The 26,496-nt window shown below is 48.2% G+C and overlaps 1 protein-coding gene across 4 annotated transcripts in view; it reads right to left on the minus strand.

Annotated features, from left to right (window-relative positions):
* man2b1 (mannosidase, alpha, class 2B, member 1) overlaps window positions 1–26,496 on the minus strand; it is a 41,579-nt gene that overhangs the window by 1,380 nt on the left and 13,703 nt on the right. For 2 of the 4 annotated variants that reach the window (XM_041177137.1, XM_041177139.1), the window contains 17 exons: window positions 25,011–25,127; window positions 22,233–22,315; window positions 21,346–21,466; window positions 19,928–20,006; window positions 16,807–16,916; window positions 14,029–14,136; window positions 13,695–13,811; window positions 12,787–12,981; window positions 10,460–10,557; window positions 8,971–9,088; window positions 6,686–6,804; window positions 6,275–6,376; window positions 5,388–5,475; window positions 4,878–4,958; window positions 3,880–4,116; window positions 3,061–3,210; window positions 2,238–2,340 (listed from right to left, as the gene is read on the minus strand). In XM_041177137.1, the coding sequence (XP_041033071.1) occupies window positions 2,238–2,340; window positions 3,061–3,210; window positions 3,880–4,116; window positions 4,878–4,958; window positions 5,388–5,475; window positions 6,275–6,376; window positions 6,686–6,804; window positions 8,971–9,088; window positions 10,460–10,557; window positions 12,787–12,981; window positions 13,695–13,811; window positions 14,029–14,136; window positions 16,807–16,916; window positions 19,928–20,006; window positions 21,346–21,466; window positions 22,233–22,315; window positions 25,011–25,127 (2,026 nt within the window). The remainder of the gene's footprint in view (window positions 1–2,237; window positions 2,341–3,060; window positions 3,211–3,879; window positions 4,117–4,877; window positions 4,959–5,387; window positions 5,476–6,274; window positions 6,377–6,685; window positions 6,805–8,970; window positions 9,089–10,459; window positions 10,558–12,786; window positions 12,982–13,694; window positions 13,812–14,028; window positions 14,137–16,806; window positions 16,917–19,927; window positions 20,007–21,345; window positions 21,467–22,232; window positions 22,316–25,010; window positions 25,128–26,496) is intronic. The other 2 variants (XM_041177138.1, XM_041177140.1) reach the window with 2 other exon arrangements.

Consider the following 26,496-nt stretch of genomic DNA (forward strand, 5'->3'; position numbering starts at 1 on the left):
AGTGTTCCAAACTTGCATCACTCTGTGTAGAAGTGTTTCTAATTTTTAGACTCCAACCAGCAGAACAAATTTCTCTTTCTCTGCCCTATTTACCTTCATCTTAGATCAAATCACCACTTAAGCTTCTAAATTCCAGGGAATACAACCTTAGTTTGTCTAGTCTCTCCTTGGAGTCCAGGTAACATTCTGGTAAACCAGTGCTGTATCCCTCCCAGGCTAATATATCCTTCCTAAGGTGTGCTCTAACCAGGGCTTTGTACAACTGAAGTGAAACTCCTCCATCTTTGTATTCCAGTCCTCTACATAGGAAGGCCAGCATTCCATTAGCCTTTTTTTGATTAATGGTCTCTGTAAATGGACCCACAAGTCTCTTTGGACTTCCACCATTTAGAAATTATTCTGTTTGATCCTTTTCAAATGATCTTACATTTTATTGAAGGAAAATCGTTTTGCCCATTCATTTAATCTATTATTGGCTTTGCGATTTTATACTTCCATCCACACTACTTACAATGCTGCCTAACTTTGTCATCATGAAGTCAGTGAATACCTGATGCCCCAACACGCATGCTTGTGGGACATCACTAGTCACATTCTAGACCACCTGCCTGTTTTCCCTCTGTCTCCTGCCCCTCAGCCAACATTTTAATTAAGCCAATAATTTGCCTTCAAGTCCATGAGTTTCAACTTTAGCTAAACAACATTCTCTTATGAGGAACATTAGCAAATGGAAATGGCTTTTACAAATCTATACAGACATTTCTCTATCTACATGGCCACTTCTTTCAAAAAATGTATTCCGGTTCATCAGGCATCATCTACCCTCTCAAATCCGTGCTGGCTTTCTCTACAGCTTAACATTTTCAAGATGTTAAGTCACCTTCTCCTCAATTGTGGACTCCAGTAATTTCCTAACAACAAATGTTAGGATAACTGGGCTCTAATTCCCTGGTTTACTGTCCCTGCTCTTCATTAGATTGGAAAATTGCGAATGTCACTAATACTTGAGGAACCGATCCTGAATCAGGGGAACTTTTGGAAGATTATGATTAGACCATCTGTAATGTTCTCACTTAGTTCCATTTCAGGCTTTAAAGGAAGTATCTTCTTCCATTCCTTCTGTCTCATCTCAGCCTTTCAGAAAATCTTTCTATCCACTCTTCTCTCATGTACTCATCTAATTTCCTTTTAAAGCTATTTGCCTCAACTACTTCCTCTGGTAGTGAGTTCCACGTGCTAGACACTATGTAAAAAGGTTTTCTCCTCATTTCTCTATTGGATTTATTGGTAACTATGATCCCTAGTTATAGATCCCAAAAATCCAATCCATTCATAATCTGAAAGATCTCTATCAGGTTACCTCAAGTCTTTTCTAAAGAAAAATATCATGCAATGTTTGAGTCTGGTGCTAATTACAAAGTATTTTTCTGTTCTTCAATGGGTTGGGGGTGTCCATGCTGAAAACCAGGAGCAGGAAAAGCTCTGTGATTTGATAAAGCTCCTCTTCTCAGCCTGACTTCAGAAAAACCTCAACACCACAATGACGTTTCCCCCATGCCATCCATTCTGACTAATCGCAATAGGCTGTCAGCTAGGACTAACTCATTCTGGCTGGATGTATTCTCTACCTCCAACTGGTCAAATAATCTCCCACTCCCTTCAATCTTTGAAACCTTTTGTTTTCGTTATAAACGAAAATAATAAACACTTTTTAAAAATGCCTGTATGATTTATCTCCTAGGCATTCCTTGCAGCAGTGTCCAGGAAATTAATCTATCATTCCGGGACAATTCTGGAGCATTCCTGACCCTGTCACAACACACATTTGCTCAAAAAGAAAGTGTGTTTCTCTTAACACTCTTATAGTTGAGTCCTCTGTCAATCTGTCTAGGTTTAAATATAGAAGCGAAGGGCACTTCTAACCACCACCAATGGGGAGGACTCGTGTTGCTGGGCAAGGGATGAAGAATCAATCAGGATTCCTGCCGCTGTTGATACCTATTGCATAGGACCATGTGAAGAATGTTTGCTTAGTGCGCCTGGTGTTGGAATGGAAGAGCGCAGCTTTTGTGGGGAGGGATTGATACCACCATGAAGACCCTGAACTTGTTTTGCACATGTCCATGGGGGTGTTTTCCGAGCAGCAGCTGCTGTTCACTCAGGGCTGGATTTGGAAGTGGAGGACAGAGTTTAAGCAAAGGAGTTGTAGTTTTGAACCGTAAGCTGCAGGACCCAACCTTGTACAGTTTTCCAGGTCAGTCTGGACACGTCTTCCTTCCGCTGGTTGAAACCCAGAGACATTTCCTCAACAGAAGTGATCTCAAAAGCAGAAAATAAATTCTGAAAACATAAACAGATAAGTCAAAGGTAAAAGGCAATTCTTACACAAAACAGGAGAATCACCAGTTTATTTAGCCTGATCTCTTCCTGGGATACAGTCCTGGCCCTGGCTTCCCTATGGCCTACTCCTCAAGAAATTAGTCTGTGTGGTTAGCGAGTATATAGAGATATTTGACCATGTGTGGCATCAGAGCCGAGCAGAATTATGTTTTTGCTGAAAAGAAGTTCCATGTTGTTACGGAGTGACCAAGATCAGAGACTCTGGCTGCTAACTGCCTACACCACTGGCTGGCTGAGAGTGAACTCAGAGTGGGGATCAAATCTGGGCCCCTGCAGGTGTGGGGCAGGCTCTGTGCCGTACTGGGTGGAGGTTTACTTCAAACAATGGGCCCGTCATAGATGTGCTAGACTCCACACAGCTGTGACACATACTCTCCCTTTCCCACTCTGTACACCACACCTTTTCCCCAATACAATGTAGACTCAGGTCCTCATCCCTTCCTCCGTGTTCACACCATCAGCTTAGGGGCAGGTACAGGATAGGTGGAGTGGACGGCTCACTGAATTATCCCGACATGCTCTCACTTTCACTCCTAGCTAAAAGAAACTTAGGGCTTCATAGTTTAGTGGAATTAAAGCCTCAAGCTGTTTGACAGAGTTGGCTCCCCATCCTCAATTTTGCCTCAAAGTCACTACCAAAACCAGAAAAGGGGAACCTACAGCCAGATCCACGGTGACAGGCTTCGAGTAGACGCTGCTCTCTCCCATTTCAAACTGGTGTTCCAGCCGTATCAGGAAGGATTGGGAATCCCACTGAGCCAGGGTCAGGAGATGGAGGTTTTGGGGCAGCTCTTCCTTCAAGGCCGAGAACTGGAAACATTAGGAAAACAAGAGGCCGGGTGAATAACGGAACAAATAATTCAGTTGTATTATCTAGAATGTACAGCTCAAACTCGTGCCCTCTCCCACCCTACTTCAATCTCGCCTTATCATCCTCTCATGTTTATTTCTCCCTCACGTACTTATCTAGCTTCCCCTTAAATACTTATAGACCTCAACCCATTCCCAGTGGTAATGAATTCCACATTTTCCCAACTCTGGGTGAAGAAGTTTCTCCTGAATTCCTTATTGGATTTATTTGTGACCATCTTATACTTATGACTCCTAGTTTTGGTCTCCCTCACGAGTTTAAACATCTTCTCAACATTAACCCAATAAAACACTTTCAACAATCTTTAAAAATCTCCATCAGGTCACCCTCTCAGCCTTCTCTTTTCCAGAGGCAAAACTCCTAGCTTATTTAGTTTTTCCTGATAGATATTAATACAGAACTTAAAGAGTTATAGCTGAGACACGCCAGAGTATTAACTATAACATGTGACGTATGTGGCAGAGAAACTAGTTATCGTGATTAATCAGCATTTCTCCCACGTGTTGCTCATGTGTAGCCTACAGCCAGACTGTGGTGTTGAAAGAACACTGCTGGAACTTGCTGCTATCCCCTACCATGCCCTCAAACCCAACCTCAAACTGGATTACCTCAGAAATGTGATTCAGATGGGTACTGTAGGGTGCTCCTGTGCCTTCGGCCATGATGGTCCATGGAGCCATGTACTCTGCCTGTGCCTGCAGTCTGTGGAGCTCAGCAGAGGCGTCGACTGTGTCGAGGAAGACAAGGTGCTTCCCTCGCACTATCAGCCCATTGCCATCATAACCCGGCTCTGACAAGGCCTCCCCGACACCTCTGTTATCATCATACAGCAGTCTTCGATGAACCTGTTGTGATTAATACAGTATTTCAGTAACATGGCAATAACTGGCAGTCAGAGACTGGTCACTCGATCACTGTTCATCTTTCACCCCATGGGGGGGCAGACTAACAGCTGATCAATTTTCTTCGGTTCTCTGCTCAAAGGCAGGTCTGTGACCTCCACCACGGGTAAGGGAAGGAGGCAGGTTCCAAATGCACCACCCAAGTCGGGACAGGGATCGAACCCCGTGACATGCCAACTGTCTGATCCGCACCGGCCGTACAATCAACTGAGCCAACCAACAACCACACCCCTGCCCCCTACCCCAAGGAGTCCAAGTTGCCATGGCAATGTACACTTTTACATGCATGTTGTAGGCTGGAGCTATGGGCAGTGATGGGAGAGGTTCCAACATTCTTCCCATCACATGGCTGACCTGGAATCTCTACCGCTCTTACTGCCTGCCGTTGCTGTGTATTGGAAGAATTTTGCAGGCTGATATTCAACCTGTCTGGCCACATTATGAACACACCTTCCTTGGCCATCAAGCCTGGGGGTGGGACCTGAACCCAGAATTTCTGGCTCAGGACCCGGGATATGCTACCTGCTGCACCACAAAGACCTCCTTACAGGTGATCAATAATGTTACCAAACTCACCGCAGAATGGGGGCACTTACATCCAAATCCATTGCTCTCAATTCCACTTCTGACTGCTAGTTTTTTTATTAGCAATTCCACCCCCTATCCCACCCCAAACCAAACAGAGAATAACTGAAGACATTTACCATGAGCTCTAGTGAACCATCTCGGATGCTGCTTCCTCCCTGAGAGCGGTCAGGCAGTACAGTCAGCTGAGTCTTGCCATCCTGAAACAAGAATAGTACCATTAATCCTAACCTCGGAGTAGCTTACCGGGTGCAGCGTGACACTCGGCCATCTACATCAGCAATGCTTCAGCTCCAAACTCTCATCGCCTCCGAGCTGCTGAGCTAGCTGCAGTGAGGCTGTTAGCCTCTGGCCATGTCTCCCCCTGGTCGCTGTCCAGTGAACCCTACAGCAGCAATGTGTGCACAGGCTGGGTGAGGGCAGAATGAGAGCTGGATATGATGCACCTATTGCTGGGATAGTCAATCAATACTCATTTTTCAGGGACACACTGAGGAGATGTGCTGTAGGGTGGACTATGCCCCCCATGGGACTGAGATTGGAGGGAGAACTCTGCTTTACTACATATGATGGGGGGTTTAATCCGTGGGAGGGTGCAGAATTAAAGTTGAAATAAAATGAGATTTCACCTTCATGTAAATACGACTGTTCACAGGGTAGTAGTTTCCAGCAATAGGCTCCGTTTGGTTGAGTTTCCATGTAGGTCGATAATCTCTCCTTAAAGGAAAAGGAAATGCAGTAGAGTGCATGATGATTAGAAATACGCTTCTCCAAAGAGAACCTACAATTACTTTCCCCAACACTTCATTGAATTCCTATTCTTTGGCTGCTGTTTTGAATTGGAAAATCTCCACTCCCAGGCAACTTCACAGTAGATCTTCTGTAGAATGTGCCACCGATAGCTGACTACTCCCCACGCTGGGATTTCACTGTACCTAAGCTTTAACTTCACACACGCAGCCAACTCTGAATCGGTGGCCGCACTCTGTCCTCTGAACGCTAAATGCAGGCTGACACTCCTGAGTATAGCGCTGTCAGTGACATCATTCGGGTGAGACGTTAAACTGAGGCCCCCTTTCTGCTGTAAAAGATGCTGTGGCATTATTTTGAAGAAGAGGAGGGGGAGTTCTCCCTGGTGTCCTGGCCAATGTTTACCAACACCATTAAAACAGATTATCAGGCCATTTTCTCATTGCTATTTATGGAGCTTTCTATTTGTAACTTAGCTGTTGTGTTTCCTATAATACAATAAAGCCTACAGTTCAAAAGTACTTTGATTTGCTGTAAAGCACTTCAGGACATCCTGAGGCCATGAATGGCGCTGTATAAATGCAACTATTTTTAGTGAATTGGCGATGATTCTTCCTGTCAGCTGCTGGGTTTTCTATCTAACAAGATAATGCAGTTGAGTAAAATTTCAAAGGTTTCGTACACAGCATCAGCTACTGGCCAAAGTCTGTGATTACATTGTTACAGGCAACTGTTTACATACAGGATTTCCAGTCTGTGTTCTTACCTCCGTGTGAGGATCTCTCTCCCATTGGAATCCGTGTAGAAAATTCCATCTGTTTTTAATGGCGTGTCGAAGCGGCTGATAACTTCCTTGCCAACGTTGTCACTAAAGTTTATGAGAAAGGGAAACATGGCGTTAAACCTGCACTGCATCCACTGGAGGCTACAGGGTAAAGAAGAGCCTGTAAATGTCGGATGAAGCCCTGCTGCACTTCACACAGGGGCTCTTATGTTTAAATGTGGATGTTGTTGTGACCCTCCGACTGTGTGGCACACATGCTCATTTGCACACTTGCTATATGAACACTGAGACAAGCCAGGCAGGAATGTCCCTGACCCTGTGTTCCCAGGTTACTCCCTCTCATTGGACTAGCAGTATATCCATGCCTCCCTATCCCAAATCCCGGATACTTACTCGACTGGAATTGGCCCAACGGTCCACTCCAGCTCGACAAACTTTTGGTTTTTGTAGAGTCGGACGACTTGTGAGCACCACGATGAAACGTTCTGATAAACTTCCTGAAATAAGTCCGTCTGCAGAATGGATGGAAAGGAACACTCTATTTCTGTCAGGTATTAGGTGCTCTGATTGATCTCCCAATCCCCCATTCACCATATCAGGCAGGCAGGACTCTCACACAGGCCTTGCACAATGTCACTGTGTCACCAGCTGCACAAACCAAAGTTTGTCACCAAATTTCAGTTAGGAAGGTGAGTGTGGAGAATGGAAATAAGTCCCCAGTGTGCCAGCCCAGCCTTCAGGGTGTGAATGTGCAGTTGGAGGGTCAGGGTCAAGACCAAGGGAGAGCCTTGCTGTCGGAGGGTCAATATCAAGGAAGTGCTGTGCTATGAGGGGGTCAGGGCTGAGGGAGTGTCACATGTCAAAGGGTCAGAGCTGAGGGAGTGCTGTGCTGCTGGAGGGTCAGTGCCAAGGGTGTGCCACACAGTCAGAGGGTCAGTGCCAAGGGAGATCTATGCTACTGGAGGGTCAGTGCCGAGGGAGTGCCACGCAGTCAGAGGGTCAGTGCCAAGGGAGATCTATGCTACTGGAGGGTCAGTGCCGAGGGAGTGCCACGCAGTCAGAGGGTCAGTGCCAAGGGAGATCTATGCTACTGGAGGGTCAGTGCCGAGGGAGTGCCACGCAGTCTGTGGGTCAATGCCAAGGGAGCACTGTGCTTTTGGAGGATCAGTGCTGAAAGAGTGATATGCTGCTGGAGGATCAGTGTTGAGCACTGTTGGAGGGTCGGTGCTGCGGGATTGCTGCGCTGTTGGAGGGTCCGTGCTGCGGGATTGCTGCGCTGTTGGAGGGTCGGTGCTGCGGGAGCACTGCACTGTTGGAGGGTCGGTGCCAAGGGAACACTGCACTGTTGGAGGGTCGGTGCTGCAGGATTGCTGCGCTGTTGGAGGGTCGGTGCTGCGGGATTGCTGCGCTGTTGGAGGGTCGGTGCTGCGGGAGCACTGCACTGTTGGAGGGTCGGTGCTGCGGGATTGCTGCACTGTTGGAGGGTCGGTGCTGCAGGATTGCTGCACTGTTGGAGGGTCGGTGCTGTGGGATTGCTGCGCTGTTGGAGGGTCGGTGCTGCGGGATTGCTGCACTGTTGGAGGGTCCATGCTGCGGGATTGCTGCGCTGTTGGAGGGTCGGTGCTGCGGGATTGCTGCACTGTTGGAGGGTCAGTGCCAAGGGAACACTGCACTGTTGGAGGGTCGGTGCTGCGGGATTGCTGCGCTGTTGGAGGGTCGGTGCTGCGGGATTGCTGCACTGTTGGAGGGTCGGTGCTGCGGGATTGCTGCACTGTTGGAGGGTCGGTGCTGCGGGATTGCTGTACTGTTGGAGGGCCGGTGCTGCGGGATTGCTGCACTGTTGGAGGGTCGGTGCTGCGGGATTGCTGTACTGTTGGAGGGTCGGTGCTGTGGGATTGCTGCGCTGTTGGAGGGTCGGTGCTGCGGGATTGCTGCACTGTTGGAGGGTCCATGCTGCGGGATTGCTGCACTGTTGGAGGGTCGGTGCTGCGGGATTGCTGCACTGTTGGAGGGTCCGTGCTGCGGGATTGCTGCACTGTTGGAGGGTCGGTGCTGCGGGATTGCTGCACTGTTGGAGGGTCGGTGCTGCGGGATTGCTGCACTGTTGGAGGGTCCGTGCTGCGGGATTGCTGCACTGTTGGAGGGTCGGTGCTGCGGGATTGCTGCACTGTTGGAGGGTCGGTGCTGCGGGATTGCTGCACTGTTGGAGGGTTGGTGCTGCGGGATTGCTACACTGTTGGAGGGTCGGTGCTGCAGGATTGCTGCACTGTTGGAGGGTCGGTGCTGCGGGATTGCTGCGCTGTTGGAGGGTCAGTGTCAAGGGAACACTGCACTGTTGGAGGGTCAGTGTCAAGGGAACACTGCACTGTTGGAGGGTCCGTGCTGCGGGATTGCTGCACTGTTGGAGGGTCGGTGCTGCGGGATTGCTGCGCTGTTGGAGGGTCGGTGCTGTGGGATTGCTGCACTGTTGGAGGGTCGGTGCTGCGGGATTGCTGCGCTGTTGGAGGGTCGGTGTCAAGGGAACACTGCACTGTTGGAGGGTCAGTGTCGAAGGAGCAGTGCTGGGGGAGTGCTGCACTGTCAGAGAGACAGTACTGAGAAGTTTTTTGGAGGTGTTGTCTTTCAGATGGAACTCAATTATAATAAAAACCAGATTAAAAGTCTCTCACTTCTCTTACCTGGACTGTGTATGTCTTCACGTTTGTGGACATTGGGATAGGGGACCCTTGTTTCGGCCGAAAGATATAAGCTCCGGACTTTTGACTGCTCTTGTGGTTTCCTGTACTGGCACTGTACCTATTCAAACACATCAACAGCACAGAATCAGTGATAACCCCAGTTAGATAGCTAGGGGGCTTCTTCCAACAATAACCAAAAGGTTCTCTCCTGACGGTGTTAGCCCTTGCTGTGATTCTACTGGGAACTGCCAGAGAGAGAGAGACAGATGGACAGACGGATTGCGGGGTAGAGAGAGAGAGTCGAAGAGAGAGATTGAGTGTGTGAGAGAGAGAGAGAGAGAGAGAGAGTGAGTGTGAGAGAGAGAGAGAGTGAGTGTGAGTGTGAGTGCCAGAGCGAGTGAGAGACAGAAACAGACAGAGTGAGTGAGAGAGAGAGACAAAGAGAGAGATGGAGGAGAGACAGAGCGAGTGAGGGCGAGAGACAGAGAGAGTGAGGGCAAACAACAGGCAGAGTGTGAGGGGAGCCAGAGGAAGTGAGAGTCGGAGAGCGTGAGAGTCGGAGAGAGAGAGAGAGTCGGAGAGAGAGAGAGAGAGTCGGAGAGAGAGAGAGAGAGTCGGAGAGAGAGAGAGAAAGTCAGAGAGAGAGAGAGTCGGAGAGAGTGAGAGTCGGAGAGAGAGAGTCGGAGAGAGAGAGAGTCGGTGAGAGTGAGAGTCGGAGAGAGTGACAGTCGGAGAGAGAGAGAGTCGGAGAGAGTGAGAGTCGGAGAGAGAGAGAGAGAGTCGGAGAGAGAGAGAGTCGGAGAGAGAGAGAGAGAGTCGGAGAGAGTGAGAGAGAGAGTCGGAGAGAGAGAGAGTCGGAGAGAGAGAGAGTCGGAGAGAGAGAGAGTCGGAGAGAGTGAGAGTCGGAGAGTGAGAGAGAGAGAGTCGGAGAGAGAGAGAGTCGGAGAGAGAGAGAGTCGGAGAGAGAGTCAGAGAGAGAGAGAGAGAGTCGGAGAGAGAGAGTCGGAGAGAGAGAGTCGGAGAGAGCGAGAGAGTCGGAGAGAGAGAGAGTCGGAGAGAGAGAGAGAGTCGGAGAGAGAGTCAGAGAGAGAGAGAGTCGGAGAGAGTGAGAGTCGGAGAGAGAGAGAGAGAGTCGAAGAGAGAGAGTTGGAGAGAGTGAGAGTCGGAGAGAGAGAGAGAGTCGGAGAGAGAGAGAGTCGGAGAGAGAGAGAGTCGGAGAGAGTGAGAGTCGGAGAGAGAGAGAGAGTCGGAGAGAGTGAGAGTCGGACAGAGAGAGAGTCGGAGAGAGTGAAAGTCGGAGAGAGAGAGAGTCGGAGAGAGAGTCGGAGAGAGAGAGTCGGAGAGAGAGAGAGTTGGAGAGAGTGAGATTCGGAGAGAGAGAGAGTCGGAGAGAGAGAGAGTTGGAGAGAGTGAGAGTCGGAGAGAGAGAGTCGGAGAGAGAGAGAGAGTGAGAGTCGGAGATCGTCCTCTGTACAAGAGGGTTACTTACCAATGGAAGCTCTGAGTAACAGGTAGAGAAAGATTCTTCTGCAGGTTCTCAATCCCACTCATCAGGCCAGTATCCACGTCAAATAATACTCGGATATACTACACACAAAAGACAAGAGGGAATGAGAAAAGCAACATTTACAGTTATGTTACAGTGTGAAACCTCTGCAGTGCTAGGGACAGGAATTATCAGTTGGTTACTATTGAAAACTATGTGAAGGTTAGCGTCCCTAAAGAAGGAGACAACCAAACTGGCAGGAGTAGCAGAGGAATAGAGGTCAGGGGGCAGAAGTTACCTGCTCCCATTCTCTTGGCTAGTGACAGTCATGGGCTATTCGACTTTATCTATTCTTTCATGGGATGTGGGCGTCACTGGCAAGACCAGTATTTGTTGCCCATCATAATTGTCCTTGAACTGAGTATCTTGCTCGGCCATTTCACAGGGCAGTTAAAAGTCAACACATTGCTGTGGGTCTGGAGTCACAGGTAGGCCAGACCATCCCGACTGTCTGCACCAGCGCGCGCACACAGGCACCGGCACGCACACAGGCACGCACGCACGCACGCACACACACGCACACAGGTACAGGCATTGTTATGACCAAGCAGTTTGATAAAGCTGAGTTATTTAAAAATCCCAGGGGTATACTTTAAACAACTGTCATAACCTATATTTTTAAGTGGTATGTTTGAGATGCAACTCTAAATTCAGGAATCAGGCCACCAGTTCTCAAGAGGCTTTATATTAAACTAAATGAAACATTTTATTAAGGTACAACACATTAAACACATTTACATGGCTACAAATTACTATTATCATAACTTATAACAAATTCCTGAACTAATCTCCATTAAGTCAACAGCAACCCATAGGCTTTTAAGCAGACACCAGGCAAAACATTTTCACCTTACAAATTCAAAGTGAGGTTCCTTTCACTTTGGTTCCTTGCAAGTACATTGGTAGGCTTACAGGTACAGTGGTAGGTTTACAGGTACAGTGGTAGGTTTACAGGTACAGTGGTAGGTTTACAGGTACATTGGTAGGCTTACAGGTACAGTGGTAGGTTTACAGGTACAGTGGTAGGTTTACAGGTACAGTGGTAGGTTTGCAGGTACAGTGGTAGGTTTACAGGTACATTGGTAGGTTTACAGGTACAGTGGTAGGTTTACAGGTACAGTGGTAGGCTTACAGGTACAGTGGTAGGCTTACAGGTACAGTGGTAGGCTTACAGGTACAGTGGTAGGTTTACAGGCTTTGATGTTACTTTGCCTCTGCTCTCCGCACACAAAACTGCTCTCAGTGAGATTCAGCAATCTCATTGAATGTAAATTCTCATTGTATCACTAGCTTCTTTGAACTCCACCTCTTCTAACAATAAAACCCCTTTCATAGTACCAATTTTATTAGTAATATAAACATTGCTTGGTCTCTGCTAGCTAGGTGCCAGATTTCACTCCACTTCTTGAATGCTCTATTCAAACAATGCAAATGCACTCTACCTCTCTTACATCTCAAAACTGGTGCACATCAAAGCACCCAGACTAGCTGCCTCTAATCCAATTAAGACACACCCATAGACTAAACCTCTATTTTAAAAGAAATAATATTATATACATTAATAGCTTCATGACAAACACACACACACAGGGCCACACGCACAGCCTCTCCAGCAGGATATAATTGGGGGATGGAGAAGAGCTGTATGTTCAGTATTCCCCAGTCACCTTGATGTAAATGCACCGGTGGTGTGATACTGAGCCATGGACCAAAGATACTGTGCTCGATGACTGAGAGGTGCTGATTTTGGGTTTGCCATATGGGAAGTGGAGGGTGTGGGGTGGCCCTTAGCCAAGGGGTCAAGTTCACACATGTGCTGTCAAATGCCAATGTATCGATGTCCAATGAAGTAGAAATTGTTAGCTACAAGGCCTCAGGTTATGGGATTTGGCAATAGAACCAGGGGAGACATGTGGATTTTTTTTAAAGTGAGCTGTGATGATCTGAAGCGCATTGCTTAAAAGATTGAATAATAACTTTACAAAGGACATTGGATAAACACTTGCAAAGGGAAAAAGCAGAAAATTGAAACTAATGAGAAGCTCTTTCAAAGAGCCAGCACGTTCACAATGGGGCTGAATGGCATCTCCTGTGATGTATGATTCTACATTGGTGAAATTGCCTGCAGACTCTCACTCATGAAGCCTGGTGTAGGGACAGACACTCACGCCCACATCATCACCCCCGACCCAACGGAACTGCACCCCTGCATCAAACAGCACAAAGGATCGACAGCTCTGTAATACTCCACCATGGAATAGACTGCTTACCTTATTTTCAATTGTGAGGCCTTTCTTTCTCCTCACTGACTTGAACAGTCTGCTAAACACGGAGCTGTCTGACTTCCTGGATACACTGTAAGTGCTAAAACCCAATGCTGCAACCCTGGCCGGGAACACCAGCTCGTTCACTGCATAGCCACGGTCTTTCCGCAGTTTCTTTGTAAAATTTGACACGGCAACAACCTGAGAGAGAGAGTGTGAGTGAGTGAAGGACAGAGAGAGAGAGAGAGTACGCGTGTGTGTGTGTGTGTGTGTCAGGGTCAGAAGGAGACAGAGACAGAGTGAGAACGGGACAGAGAGAGAGAGGGGTGAGCGTGAGACAGTGATGGACAGAGAGAAAGAATGAGAGACAGGGACAGACAGAAAGAGACACACAAAGAACAGAGAGAGGGGGAGAGAGAAAGAGATAGAGAGAGAGAGTGTGTGTGTATCAGGGTCAGAGAGGCAGAGAGAGAGAGAGAAAGGGACAGAGAGAGAGAAAGTAAGACAATGACAGACAGAGAGAAAGAATGAGAGACAGAGATGGACAGAAAGAGAAACAAAAAACAGAGGGAGGGGAGAGAGTGTGTGTGTCAGGGTTAGACAAAGGCAGAGAGTGAGAGAGAAAGGGAGAGCGAGAGAGTGAGACAGTGACAAAAAGAGAGACAGAAAGAGAAACACAAAGAACACAGAGGGGGAGAGACAGAAAGGAAGAGAAGTTATCAAAAAGTTACACACTATTATATATTTATTATCTTTATATATTGCAACTCTGAGTAGTGGCTTCAGGGTGAATCACTGAGATAAGCTGTTAAATAACAATAGCACTAAAATAGCAGATTTGATGCAATACAATTAAAACGCTTCAGATATGTCCAAGTAGTTCTTAAAAATTATTGTTTGAAGGTTTACATTACCTGGTTTAGTACCGAGCTGCCTGTGGGGTCAGAAACTGTGTAATCTGTGCCGTTAACAGGGATTCTCACATATACACTCACTGCTCTCGCCAAGGGATTGTAGAGAGTAACTGTAAACTGGAGATACAGACACAGGGTTAACAGAAAACTTTAAATCCTGCCAAAACAGTGACAACACCCAGGAAATAAAAAGCAAAAAAAAGGAACTCAAATGACATCCACTGTGATCTGACATCAAAAGTTAAACACCGAGGGAGGCCGGGGGTAGAAAGAGGGAGCAGACCGGGGGTGGTGGGAGATGAGGCAGAGGCTGACCGAGCAGCTGCAAACTTACATTGCCAAGTTCTTCGATGCGAGGACAGACGCTGATGTTGAGTTTGTTGCAGAAGATGAAATTCTGTTTCATTCCACTGAGACTTGACAGAGCATTGCTAATGAGTACCTATGACATAAAGCAAGCAACACTGCACAAACTTCAACAGCAAATTCCTAATTCATTAATACTGTAAGAGAAGTATTTTGAATGCAATACTGAGTTTTATATTCTTTATCACAGGCGTTCCTAGTGCCTCAGCATAACCTGGTGTATAGAATGTGCCATATAGAGGGGGAGTGGTCATTCCTTGGCATCTAGATGATGTTAATGTTACCTGTCAGCTCAAGGCTGGACATTAGTGAAGTCCTGCTGTAGGCTGACATGGGCTGCTTCATTGTCAGAGGCTTGTAAATGGAGCTGAACATTGTGGAATCATCTGTAAACCGTCCTGCTCCTGACCTTAAGTTGGAGGGAAGGTTATGGTAGTGATGATAGTTACTCAGTAACTCCTGCGCTGATGTTGGGGTTGCGATGGGTGACTGCATCATGGACCTGCTGCATCCTTCCATTCGATGTCTGATTGTTCACACTATTCTCTACTAGACATTGGTTGATCAACAGAGCTTTCCCAGATCTGTTGGTTGTGGAACTGCTCATTTTGTTGTTCAGGCTGAAGGTACACAAGGAATAGGAGGAGGAGTAGACCAAATGGCCTGTCGAGCCTGCTCTGCCATTCAACGTGATCATGGCTGATCTTGGGCTTCAACTTCACTTGCCCTGAGTGCCAGCTTCACTCAATCTAGGGCAAATCTGGTGCTGCTCACAGCATCTCTTCTACAATCTGGATTGAACCAGAGTTGGTCTTCTGGCTTGATCCCAACTGAAGAATGAGGAATGTGCCTCAAATCCCTGAAGGTGAACACATCGCTGATGGTCCACAGCAAATAAAGATACCTAGTTTTAGGTTGCTAGATCTGTCTTTAATCCACCCTAAATAATATTCTACATGATGGAGGATATCCTCACAAAGGAGATGAGACCTTGTCTTCACAAGGACTGTGGTAGGTCTCTTCCACCACAGCTATGGAGGACAGATTTCGGCAGGGTGATGAGGATGTGACTGAGAAGGCTACTTCCATACGCTGGTGTCTTTACTACCTGATGCAGACTTCCAGAATGGCAGCTAAATCCAACACTGCTGGGTCAGCTTGGTGAATGGTAGGACCAGTGAGGTACATTCTGAACCTTTGCTTCCCTCAGAGCTTCCTCCATGTGATGGTCAACATCTCAACCTTTGTTGTCTATTTATTCAATACTATTATGGTCAGTGCTCCTATGAACTTTCTCAGTTTGTTCCCCAAAAGCTACGTGTATACCACTGTAGACATTCTTCTGTCTCCCTGCATCTTTGTTGTGTTGGATTTAACAGTCTTTACGCCTTCTCCTCCTCCAACTCATTCATTCTCAGAGCTACTGAGTTACCTTTCCTCAGCCTTTCTTTCCTAAATGTCTCAGAATAAGGAGTCAGTAATATAGGACTGAGACAAGGAGGAATTTCTTCACTCGGAGGGTTCTGAATCTTTGGAATTCTCTACCCCAGAGGGCTGTGGATGCTCAGTTATTGAGTATATTCAAGACGGAGATTGATAGATTTTGGGGCACTGAGGGAATCAAGGGGTTTGAGGAGTTGGGGGGGAAGTGGAATTGAGGTAGAAAACAGCGATGATCCTATTCAAGTACAGCCTACTCCTGCTCCTATTTCTTATGTGCTTCTTACAGCTGTAGGCTTTTAAAACCCAACTTTGGTGTCAACTGACCCTAATTCACCAATTTGCCTTCTCTCCCGCCCTCACTCTATGGGCCATAATTTCTCTATAAAATCTGTATGGGAGGAACATAGGAACAGGAGTAGGCCACTCAGCCCATCGAGCCTGTTCTGCCAAGGCTGTATACAACTGCAGCAAGACATCTTTACTCCTGTACTCAAATCCCCTTGTGACGAAGGCCAACATACCATTCGCCTTCCTAATTGCTTGCTGCACCTACATGCTAACTTTTAGTGAGTCATGAACAAGGACACCCAGGTCCCTTTGAACACCCACACTTCCCAACCTCTCACCATTTAAGAAATATTCTGCCTTTCTGTTTTTTCTCCCAAAGTGAATAACTTCACACTTATTCACATTATATTCCATCTGCCATGCTCTAGCCCATTCACTTAGCCTGGCCAACTCCTCTTCAAGCCTCCTTGCATCCTGCTCACAACTTACATTGCCCCTAGTTTGGTTTCATTAGCAAATTTGTAAATATTATAATTGATCCCCACATCCAAACCATTTATACAGATTGTGAACAGCTGTGGACCTTGCGGTATCCCACCATCCTGAGAATGATCCGTTTATTCCTACTCTCTGCTTTCTGTCTGTTAACCAATTCTCAATCCATAATAATATATTTCCCCCAATCCCATGCACCCTAATTTAGTTTACTAGCCTCCTGTTTGGAAGCCTCCTGAAAATCCAAATACACCACATCCACTGGTTCTCCTTTATCAATGCTACAAGTAATATCCTCAAAAAACTCCAAGTTTGTCAAACATGATTTCCCTTTTATAAATCCATGTTAACTCTGCCCAATTTTACCATTCTTTTCTAAATGTCCAGTTATCACATCCTTTGTAATAGATTCTAGCATTTTCCCTACTACTGACAGCAAACTAACAGGTCTGTAACTCTCCATTCTCCCTCTTCCTCCCTCAAATAGCTTATCTGGTTCGGAGGCAGGTTTTGCTCATACCTCACACTGATCCCAGCCTTTGGCTAACTTCTTGGCGTAATCATCTGCAACGTGCTGCTTCTCTGTCCCGGACACAGCATCATGATGCTGGGCCACTCCCATCGCCTTCTCTAAATTAAAAAACACCACACACATCGTTAGATCCACGTAATCACAAAAAAGTCATCCACCAATCTTCAGTCGCACCAGTGAGGATAAAAGCCATAAAGGGTGCAGCTAAAGATAAAGCAACTCTACACTGTGCCAAGTTCCAGCCCAGCATATCATTGACCCAAAGTGCTGGGAGAGATTCCACACTTGTCCCTCTCCTTCTCTAAGAGAAAACCAGGAAGGACATAACTAAAATCGGGAATTTTCTCTCGATTATGTTGTACTTTGCCCGAAATCGCCAAAAACACTGCAAAAAAATATTGGAGTTTCAACTGCAATGTACATCCAGTGCAAACAAAAATCAAGGATCTATGTGTGATCTTTTGTGTTAATTTAAACATCAGTGCTCTGGAAGCTAACCACTTTCACACCCCAAACTGAATGGATCACCATAACAAGTTTTCTCTAATTGAACCCATTCACAACTCTTCAAGGAGGCTCTTCAAATTAAGCTGCTTTTAATATGCAATGATATTAATAGGCACCTTGCGGAAGCTTTCGAATATATCATTTTAAACTTACTAAGAAACTGACTACTGTACACCAATGTAACCAGTAAATATTCTGTACAGTTTAAAAAAAATCACTTTCAGTAATTTAAAATTGGGTTACTCAAGGTGAATTCGACATCGATTTAAATGAGTTTTGTTTAAATTTTTTTTAAAGCAAATGAAGAATTTTGTTCTAAGCCGCTGCCCAATTGCACTGATCCATGGTAGATTTTACATTGGCCATTTGCAAACCTGTTCAATTTGCACCCAGATCACCGATCACACCCAAAGCAGAAACTCTAACCCCAGATCCTTATTTTGGAAGAGCTCTGCAGAGTTGCAGCACAACATTATGGAGAATCCTAATTGGGGATTTTCCTTATAGTCTCTGTTCTCCCACTCCCTGCTGATTATGAGGGATGTGGTCCCAGGAATGTCAATTACCCTCCAAAAAACACCTTCCAACAATACAGCCCTCCCTCAGTACTGCATTGAGGGGGCCAGGCTAGTCGAATTGAGTGAATTGCACTGAATTGAGGCTTGAACTCACAAACTTCTGACTCAGAGGCTAGAGGGTTACCTATTGCATTCCTAGGTGCACAAATGAAGATTACAATACAATTAAAGGATAAAAGCAAAATACCACGGATGCTGTAAATCTGAAACACAAACAAAAATAGCTGGGAAAACTCAGCAGGTCTGACAGCATCTGCGGAGAGGAACACAGTTAACGTTTTGAGTCTATATGACAATTAAAGGAGGCACCTCTTGTTTTAATCAGTGCAATAGACAGTGGTGTAAATGAGCCACATGTTTGGGGCTGTGTAACTTGGAAATTGAGGTGAATGATAGGAGTGTGAATAACACAAACATCAGTTTGCATCAATAATTGAGGGTTTCAGGTGGGAGCATCTCCCGAGCCAGTACTCTGTCTCTCTCCAGAATGCCTCACACCAGGAGCTGTCTCTCCCCACACAGAAAGCCTCAGACCAGGAGCTGTCTCTCCCCACACAGAGAGCCTCAGACCAGGAGCTGTCTCTCCCCACACAGAGAGCCTCACACCAGGAGCTGTCTCTCCCCACACAGAGAGCCTCAGACCAGGAACTGTCTCTCCCCACACAGAAAGCCTCAGACCAGGAGCTGTCTCTCCCCACACAGAGAGCCTCACACCAGGAACTGTCTCTCCCCACACAGAGAGCCTCACACCAGGAGCTGTCTCTCCCCACACAGAGAGCCTCACACCAGGAGCTGTCTCTCTCCACACAGAGAGCCTCAGACCAGGAACTGTCTCTCTCCACACAGAGAGCCTCACACCAGGAACTGTCTCTCCCCACACAGAGAGCCTCACACCAGGAACTGTCTCTCCCCACACAGAGAGCCTCAGACCAGGAACTGTCTCTCTCCACACAGAGAGCCTCACACCAGGAACTGTCTCTCTCCACACAGAGAGCCTCACACCAGGAGCTGTCTCTCTCCACACAGAGAGCCTCAGACCAGGAACTGTCTCTCCCCACACAGAGAGCCTCACACCAGGAGCTGTCTCTCTCCACACAGAGAGCCTCAGACCAGGAACTGTCTCTCTCCACACAAAGAGCCTCAGACCAGGAACTGTCTCTCCCCACACAGAGAGCCTCACACCAGGAACTGTCTCTCCCCACACAGAGAGCCTCAGACCAGGAGCTGTCTCTCCCCACACAGAGAGCCTCACACCAGGAGCTGTCTCTCCCCACACAGAGAGCCTCAGACCAGGAACTGTCTCTCCCCACACAGAAAGCCTCAGACCAGGAACTGTCTCTCCCCACACAGAGAGCCTCACACCAGGAGCTGTCTCTCCCCACACAGAGAGCCTCACACCAGGAGCTGTCTCTCTCCACACAGAGAGCCTCAGACCAGGAACTGTCTCTCTCCACACAGAGAGCCTCAGACCAGGAACTGTCTCTCCCCACACAGAGAGCCTCACACCAGGAACTGTCTCTCCCCACACAGAGAGCCTCAGACCAGGAACTGTCTCTCTCCACACAGAGAGCCTCACACCAGGAACTGTCTCTCTCCACACAGAGAGCCTCACACCAGGAGCTGTCTCTCCCCACACAGAGAGCCTCACACCAGGAACTGTCTCTCTCCACACAGAGAGCCTCACACCAGGAACTGTCTCTCTCCACACAGAGAGCCTCACACCAGCAGCTGTCTCTCCCCACACAGAGAGCCTCACACCAGGAACTGTCTCTCTCCACACAGAGAGCCTCAGACCAGGAGCTGTCTCTCTCCACACAGAGAGCCTCACACCAGGAACTGTCTCTCTCCACACAGAGAGCCTCACACCAGGAGCTGTCTCTCCCCACACAGAGAGCCTCACACCAGGAACTGTCTCTCCCCACACAGAGAGCCTCAGACCAGGAAATCACTGGCTGGAGCCTTGCACAAAGCTGCCAGCCATTGTAAAGCCACAGCTTTCCTGAGATACAGGGACTCGGACTCACTCAGTACAGAGCTGTCTCCCACGCCGTAGGGGCCAATGTGAGAACCCGAGGCCCCCAAAACCTCCAACTGATTGCAGACCTAGAAAGGAAAGATATGTTAGAGAGAGTAGCTTACTGACTACTGAAAGAACCCCTCCCAACTTCCCAATCACCATCCTAATGTTCCATCCTATCTGTCCTTAATTCTATTTATTGCAGAATCTGGGGTGTTTGCCACATGTTAGTGACTCAATATTGTGGAATGTTCAGTGGCTGAGTTATGGCTCAAACATTTTGTAGAACTTGTGGGATGTCGCCTAGGCCCCCATGCAGCTCACTGCCGCCCGAGAGGCTCCTGCGCAGCTCACTGCCGCCCGAGAGGCCCCTGTGCAGCTCACTGTCGCCTGGGCCCCTGTGCAGCTCACTGCCGCCCAGGAGGCTCCTGTGCAGCTCACTGCCGCCCGAGAGGCTCCTGCGCAGCTCACTGCCGCCCGAGAGGCCCCTGTGCAGCTCACTGTCGCCTGGGCCCCTGTGCAGCTCACTGCCGCCCAGGAGGCTCCTGCGCAGCTCACTGCCGCCCGGGAGGCCCCTGTGCAGCTCACTGTTGCCTGGGCCCCTGTGCAGCTCACTGTCACCCGGGAGGCCCCTGTGCAGCTCACTGTCACCTGGGCCCCCGCGCAGCTCACTGTCACCTGGGCCCCCACGCAGCTCACTGCCGCCCGGGAGGCTCCTGCGCAGCTCACTGCCGCCCGGGAGGCCCCTGTGCAGCTCACTGTCGCCTGGTCCCCTGTGCAGCTCACTGTCGCCCGGGAGGCCCCTGTGCAGCTCACTGTCACCTGGGCCCCCACACAGCTCACTGTCACCTGGGCCCCCACGCAGCTCACTGTCGCCTGGGCCCCTGTGCAGGTCACTGCCGCTCGGGAGGCCCCTGTGCAGCTCACTGTCGCCTGGGCCCCCACGCAGCTCACTGTCGCCTGGGCCCCTGTGCAGGTCACTGCCGCCCGGGAGGCCCCTGTGCAGCTCACTGTCGCCTGGGCCCCTGTGCAGGTCACTGCCGCTCAGGAGGCCCCTGTGCAGCTCACTGTCACCTGGGCCCCTGTGCAGCTCACTGTCGCCTGGGCCCCTGTGCAGGTCACTGCCGCCCGGGAGGCCCCTGTGCAGCTCACTGTCACCTGGGCCCCTGTGCAGCTCACTGTCGCCTGAGCCCCCGTGCAGCTCACTGTCGCCCGGGAGGCCCCTGTGCAGCTCACTGTCATCCCCAGCGTCCATTCCTTAATCCCAATTCATTTCCTCTTTAAATGGAAAGTATTTTTTGTGAGCTTCTACTGAACGTCTGCAGATCGAAATCGAACCGCAAGCCCACCCACTGAGTGAAAGAAATTAAGGGATCTACAAACCAGAGACAAGGATTATAATCCGTGTCTCGAAATCCTGCTCACCTGGAGAAAATTGTTACTCAGTCTCTCGTATCGTTTCAAAGCCGGGCGACTGGTGAAGTAACCCGTCCAGAACTGATGGGGACCATCCGCATACGGGAAGAAATCATCGGACTTCACAGACCTACAAGGGATATTTAAAAAAAACCAGAGGATTTGAAGGCTGCAGTTTTCCTGCTCGTATCAAACACTTCCGCTGACACCCAGAAAACGGTTGTCTTAAGTGGTCCTGACTTGTGACATACTTTTAATATTATTTTCATTTAATGTTTGAAAAGTAATTTATGTAAAATTAACAGATCTCCCAACGGGGTTGCTTACAGCAAGTGTGGAATACGCTGTTTGATAACAATAGGCCTGTGAGCGGAGCGTGACAGGAAGTGAAGTGTGATATTGGCAGCGAGGGTGCGCCATTGTGGTAGACCTGTCATTTGGGAATACACTGTGCTGTGCTCAGTGCGATATCAAGCTTGGTTTACAAGATGCTGAGTGGCTGGGCTGAGCTCTCCATTAAAAATATTGGGATTTAGTTTCTGAAAAACCTGAGGCCTGACGAGTGGAGTGCAGCATGTTCGGGAGGAACAGGTAACTCTGGAGCTCTGGTTCCCAAGTCTCTCCAGCACTGGGGGGGTTTTCCTCACTTCATGTCCGGGTATGTTACAGACTCATTGAGAGAAATTGATCACTGTGGTTAGGCAACAATTCTATCATTGCATCATATGACAACCAGGATGGTAGAAGGGGTAAGAGATAGCCCCTGGTCTTCTTTAGCAAATCCTGTATTCCTATCAACTCGACCAGAGCTGCTACTGCCTGTAAGACTGTGCAGCAGTGAGAGTCAACATTCAGGGAGTAAGGGGAGGAGAGCAGAAACCCAGTTTGAGACTTACCAGGTCAGGTTTGCCTTGTTTAGTTCATACAGATAGCAGGATGGGGTGGAGTAGAGCACATTGACATCACTCCCAGTGTTTTGCTGGTTACAAACAAACAAGAGGTTTCCATTAATATTTTCATCCTCCAAGAGCAATGAGACTTTGCACAAGCTGAGCCCATTACGTGCCCCTGATGTCTACAGAAGAACAGGACTGGGTAAGGACTCTCAGGTCTGACAAGTGTGTTTAGAAACTGCAAAAAAAAAAACCCTTCAGTAATTGAAGGAAGGTGCGCGGACAGTATCTGAGTCACAATCTCAATCTGGTAATACCCGCTTGGGAACACGCCCAGTAGTCAGGTGACAAAATAACTTGCATATCTACAGTGTCCTTCTGCATCGTCAGGCTATCCCAAAGTGCTTTCACAACCAATGAAGTAATGTAGGAAATGCAGCAGCCAATTTGTACACAGCAAGCAGCCACAAACACCAACATGGCAATGATTGGATGACTTGTCTTCAGGTGTTGGTTGAGGACAAAACAGGAGATATAGAGTCAGCATCCAATAGACCACCCATATACCCATCCGATTCTATGTGAATGATGAGCGGCAATGGTTGCTGTGCTCCTGATATCCAGTCACTGTGGCAGATTTAGTAAATACCACATCGCACCCAGGGGCTTTGAGCTTCATGGATAAAGGTGCTAGCTAAAACACATTGCCCAGAAGCAGATGGGCTTACCTCCTAGTCTGAGCTGCGTTAGCTCGCTTCAGCCAGGGTTGGTGCATTATAATTGGAGTTCTCACTGCAGGTGGGGTAGGGAGGAGTGAGGGGGAAGACAACCATGGGTCCCGTCCTGTTCAATATCTGGAAAGTGTACATCCATTTGCAAATACAAGGCATTGCTGTTTGATTCTCTGTAAGGTCAAACAGCCTAAGGGTACACCTGCTGCCTGGACCCATGGAGGACCATTGGGTGGGGAGGTAGCTGATCACCACCCCACCCCTCCAGATTGACTGTGGAGAAAACACAAACCTGGAAAGATAGGTGGACCAAAGTTTATTCAATTACACTTGGCTCCTACAAATGAACAAGGGAATGTTAAAGGGTTCCCTGTTCCAGGACTTTACACTGAATGATCCAACTCTGAACCCGAATCCTCCTCAAAAATAGCTTTGACAGCATCATAAAAGGGGACTTGGGGTGTGAACTGGGGGTGGGTGCAGGGCCCAGAGAGCCTGGAAACTGGGGGATGGTGTAGGGCACAGAGAGACTGTAAACTGGGTGATGGTTTAGGGCCCAGAGAGACTGTAAACGAAGATGGTGTAGGGCCCAGGGAGACTGTAAACTGGGGAATGGTGCAGGGCCCAGGGAGACTGTAAACGAGGATGGTGTAGGGCCCAGGGAGACTGTAAACTAGAGGGAGACATGGAGCACAGGGAGACTGTAAGCTAGAGGAAGACGTGGAGCACAGGGAGACTGTAAACTAGAGGAAGACGCAGGGCACAGGGAGACTGTAAACTAGAGGAAGACGCGGAGCACAGGGAGACTGTAAACTAGAGGAAGACGTGGAGCACAGGGAGACTGTAAACTAGAGGAAGACGTAGAGCACAGGGAGACTGTAAACTAGAGGAAGACATAGAGCACAGGGAGACTGTAAACTAGAGGAAGACGCAGGTCACAGGGAGACTGTAAACTAGAGGAAGACGCAGGGCACAGGGAGACTGTAAACTAGAGGAAGACGCAGGGCACAGGGAGACTGTAAACTAGAGGAAGACGCAGAGCACAGGGAGACTGTAAACTAGAGGAAGACGTAGAGCACAGGGAGACTGTAAACTAGAGGAAGACACAGGGCACAGGGAGACTGTAAACTAGAGGAAGACGTAGAGCACAGGGAGACTGTAAACTAGAGGAAGACGCAGGGCCCAGGGAGACTGTAAACTAGAGGAAGACGTAGAGCACAGGGAGACTGTAAACTAGAGGAAGACGCAGGGCACAGGGAGACTGTAAACTAGAGGAAGACGCAGGGCACAGGGAGACTGTAAACTGGAGGAAGACGTAGAGCACAGGAAGACTGTAAACTAGAGGAAGATGCAGGGCACAGGGAGACTGTAAACTAGAGGAAGACGCAGGGCACAAGGAGACTGTAAACTAGAGGAAGACGCAGGGCACAGGGAGACTGTAAACTAGAGGAAGACGCAGGGCACAGGGAGACTGTAAGCGAGGATGGTGTAGGGCCCAGGGAGACTGTAAACGAGGATGGTGTGGGGCACAGGGAGACTGTAAGCGAGGATGGTGTAGGGCCCAGGGAGACTGTAAGCGAGGATGGTGTGGGGCACAGGGAGACTGTAAGCGAGGATGGTGTAGGGCCCAGGGAGACTGTAAACGAGGATGGTGTGGGGTACAGGGAGACTGTAAGCGAGGATGGTGTAGGGCCCAGGGAGACTGTAAGCGAGGATGGTGTAGGGCCCAGGGAGACTGTAAACGAGGATGGTGTAGGGCCCAGGGAGACTGTAAGCGAGGATGGTGTAGGGCCCAGGGAGACTGTAAGCGAGGATGGTGTAGGGCCCAGGGAGACTGTAAACGAGGATGGTGTGGGGTACAGGGAGACTGTAAGCGAGGATGGTGTAGGGCCCAGGGAGACTGTAAACGAGGATGGTGTGGGGTACAGGGAGACTGTAAGCGAGGATGGTGTAGGGCCCAGGGAGACTGTAAGCTAGGATGGTGTAGGGCCTAGGGAGACTGTAAGCGAGGATGGTGCGCAAACAGACGAGAGTTTTGCAATGACGTTACCGCAGCATTCACATATTTGATGAGCTTGTCTAGATTCGTGTACCACATGTTCGCGTCTTGAAAGTGGAAGTCAGATCCCATGGTCATGATGATGTGCTTGGTTCTGTAATGCTTCGCCTTAAGGTAGGAAACGCTCTATTAAACACTCACTCACAATGACATTTACATAGTCGTATCAAGCAAAATACAGTGGATGCTGGAAACCTGAAATAAAAACAGAAAACACTGGAAAAACTCAGCAGGTCTGGCAGCATCTGCAGAGAGTGAAATAGAGTTAACGTTTCAAATCTGAAGAAGGGTCATATGGACTCGAAACCTTAACTCTGTTCCTCTCTCCACAGATGCTGCCAGACCTGCTGAGTTTTTCCAGCATTTTTGACATTTACACAGTTATTTTCATGTTACAACACCCCAAAACACTTGAGAATTTTAGATCTGCTGCCTTTAACAACAACCAGAAATCTTTATATATCACTGGTTAGGCCTCAGCTGGAGTATTCTGTCCAATTGTGGGAAGAATAAGGAGGTTTCCTTAAGGAGGTTCAGGGGAGGTTTATTGGAATAGGAACTGGGATGAGGGGCTTCAGTTACATGGAGATATTGGAGAAGGTAGGATTATGCTTCTTATATCAGTAATCGTTCAAAATCCTGAAATGTTTAAGGGTTAGTTGAAGGTGATTGACAAAAGAATTGAAGGTGGCTCGAGGAGACTTTACACACAGTGAGTTGTTGAGATCTGGAATGCATTGCCAGTAAGGGTGGTGGAAGAGAATTCAATTGAAAGGTTCAAAAGGGAATTGAATAAACACTGGAACATTTAAAAAAAAGCTGCAGGGCTTTGAGGAAAGAGAAGGGGAGTGGAACTCATCAGAAGATCTAGCAAAGAACCAGCACAGGCACAATGGACTGAATGGCCTCTTCCCTTCTTTATTATTTTACAATTGGTGTGCAAGTGACTTTTGAAATGCAGTGTCTGATTCTAAGGGAGATGTGACAGAGATGCTGTACCAGCAATGATCCACGAGTACAGTCAGGCCTCTTTTTGGGTTATTCATTTTACTGGATTATTTATTGAGGTGCTGAACCTGAGTATAGCAGGACAATGCAACATTCTGCATTGTACACAATAGTGGGCCCACAGAAACAGGGAAGCTGGGCACTTACAACTGGGAGCTTTCATATCCTCTTTTGAGATGGTGTTGGGTCCTGAACACATTTTAACGTGAAACAGTTCCCGATCTCATTGACCCCCAAGGGGAGAGATACTGGGTGGAAAGCAGAATTTTCACAATGTCTGATATGCCCCTTCCCTCAGCAGCTCTATACAGAGTAGTACTGTTAGGAGGTAGGTCACACTGCCCCCAACCCCGCCATGGAAAAGAGGGGAGAAGATCTTGCCCGACAAAGAGAAAAGTGATTGTGTAAGGACAGCTGGACATTTATAAAGCCAAGACTTTGCTCCTAATGGGAGGTATATTGAGTGGAT

This window comes from Carcharodon carcharias, chromosome 30 (assembly GCF_017639515.1).
Source record: "Carcharodon carcharias isolate sCarCar2 chromosome 30, sCarCar2.pri, whole genome shotgun sequence".
NCBI classification, from domain to species: domain Eukaryota; kingdom Metazoa; phylum Chordata; class Chondrichthyes; order Lamniformes; family Lamnidae; genus Carcharodon; species Carcharodon carcharias.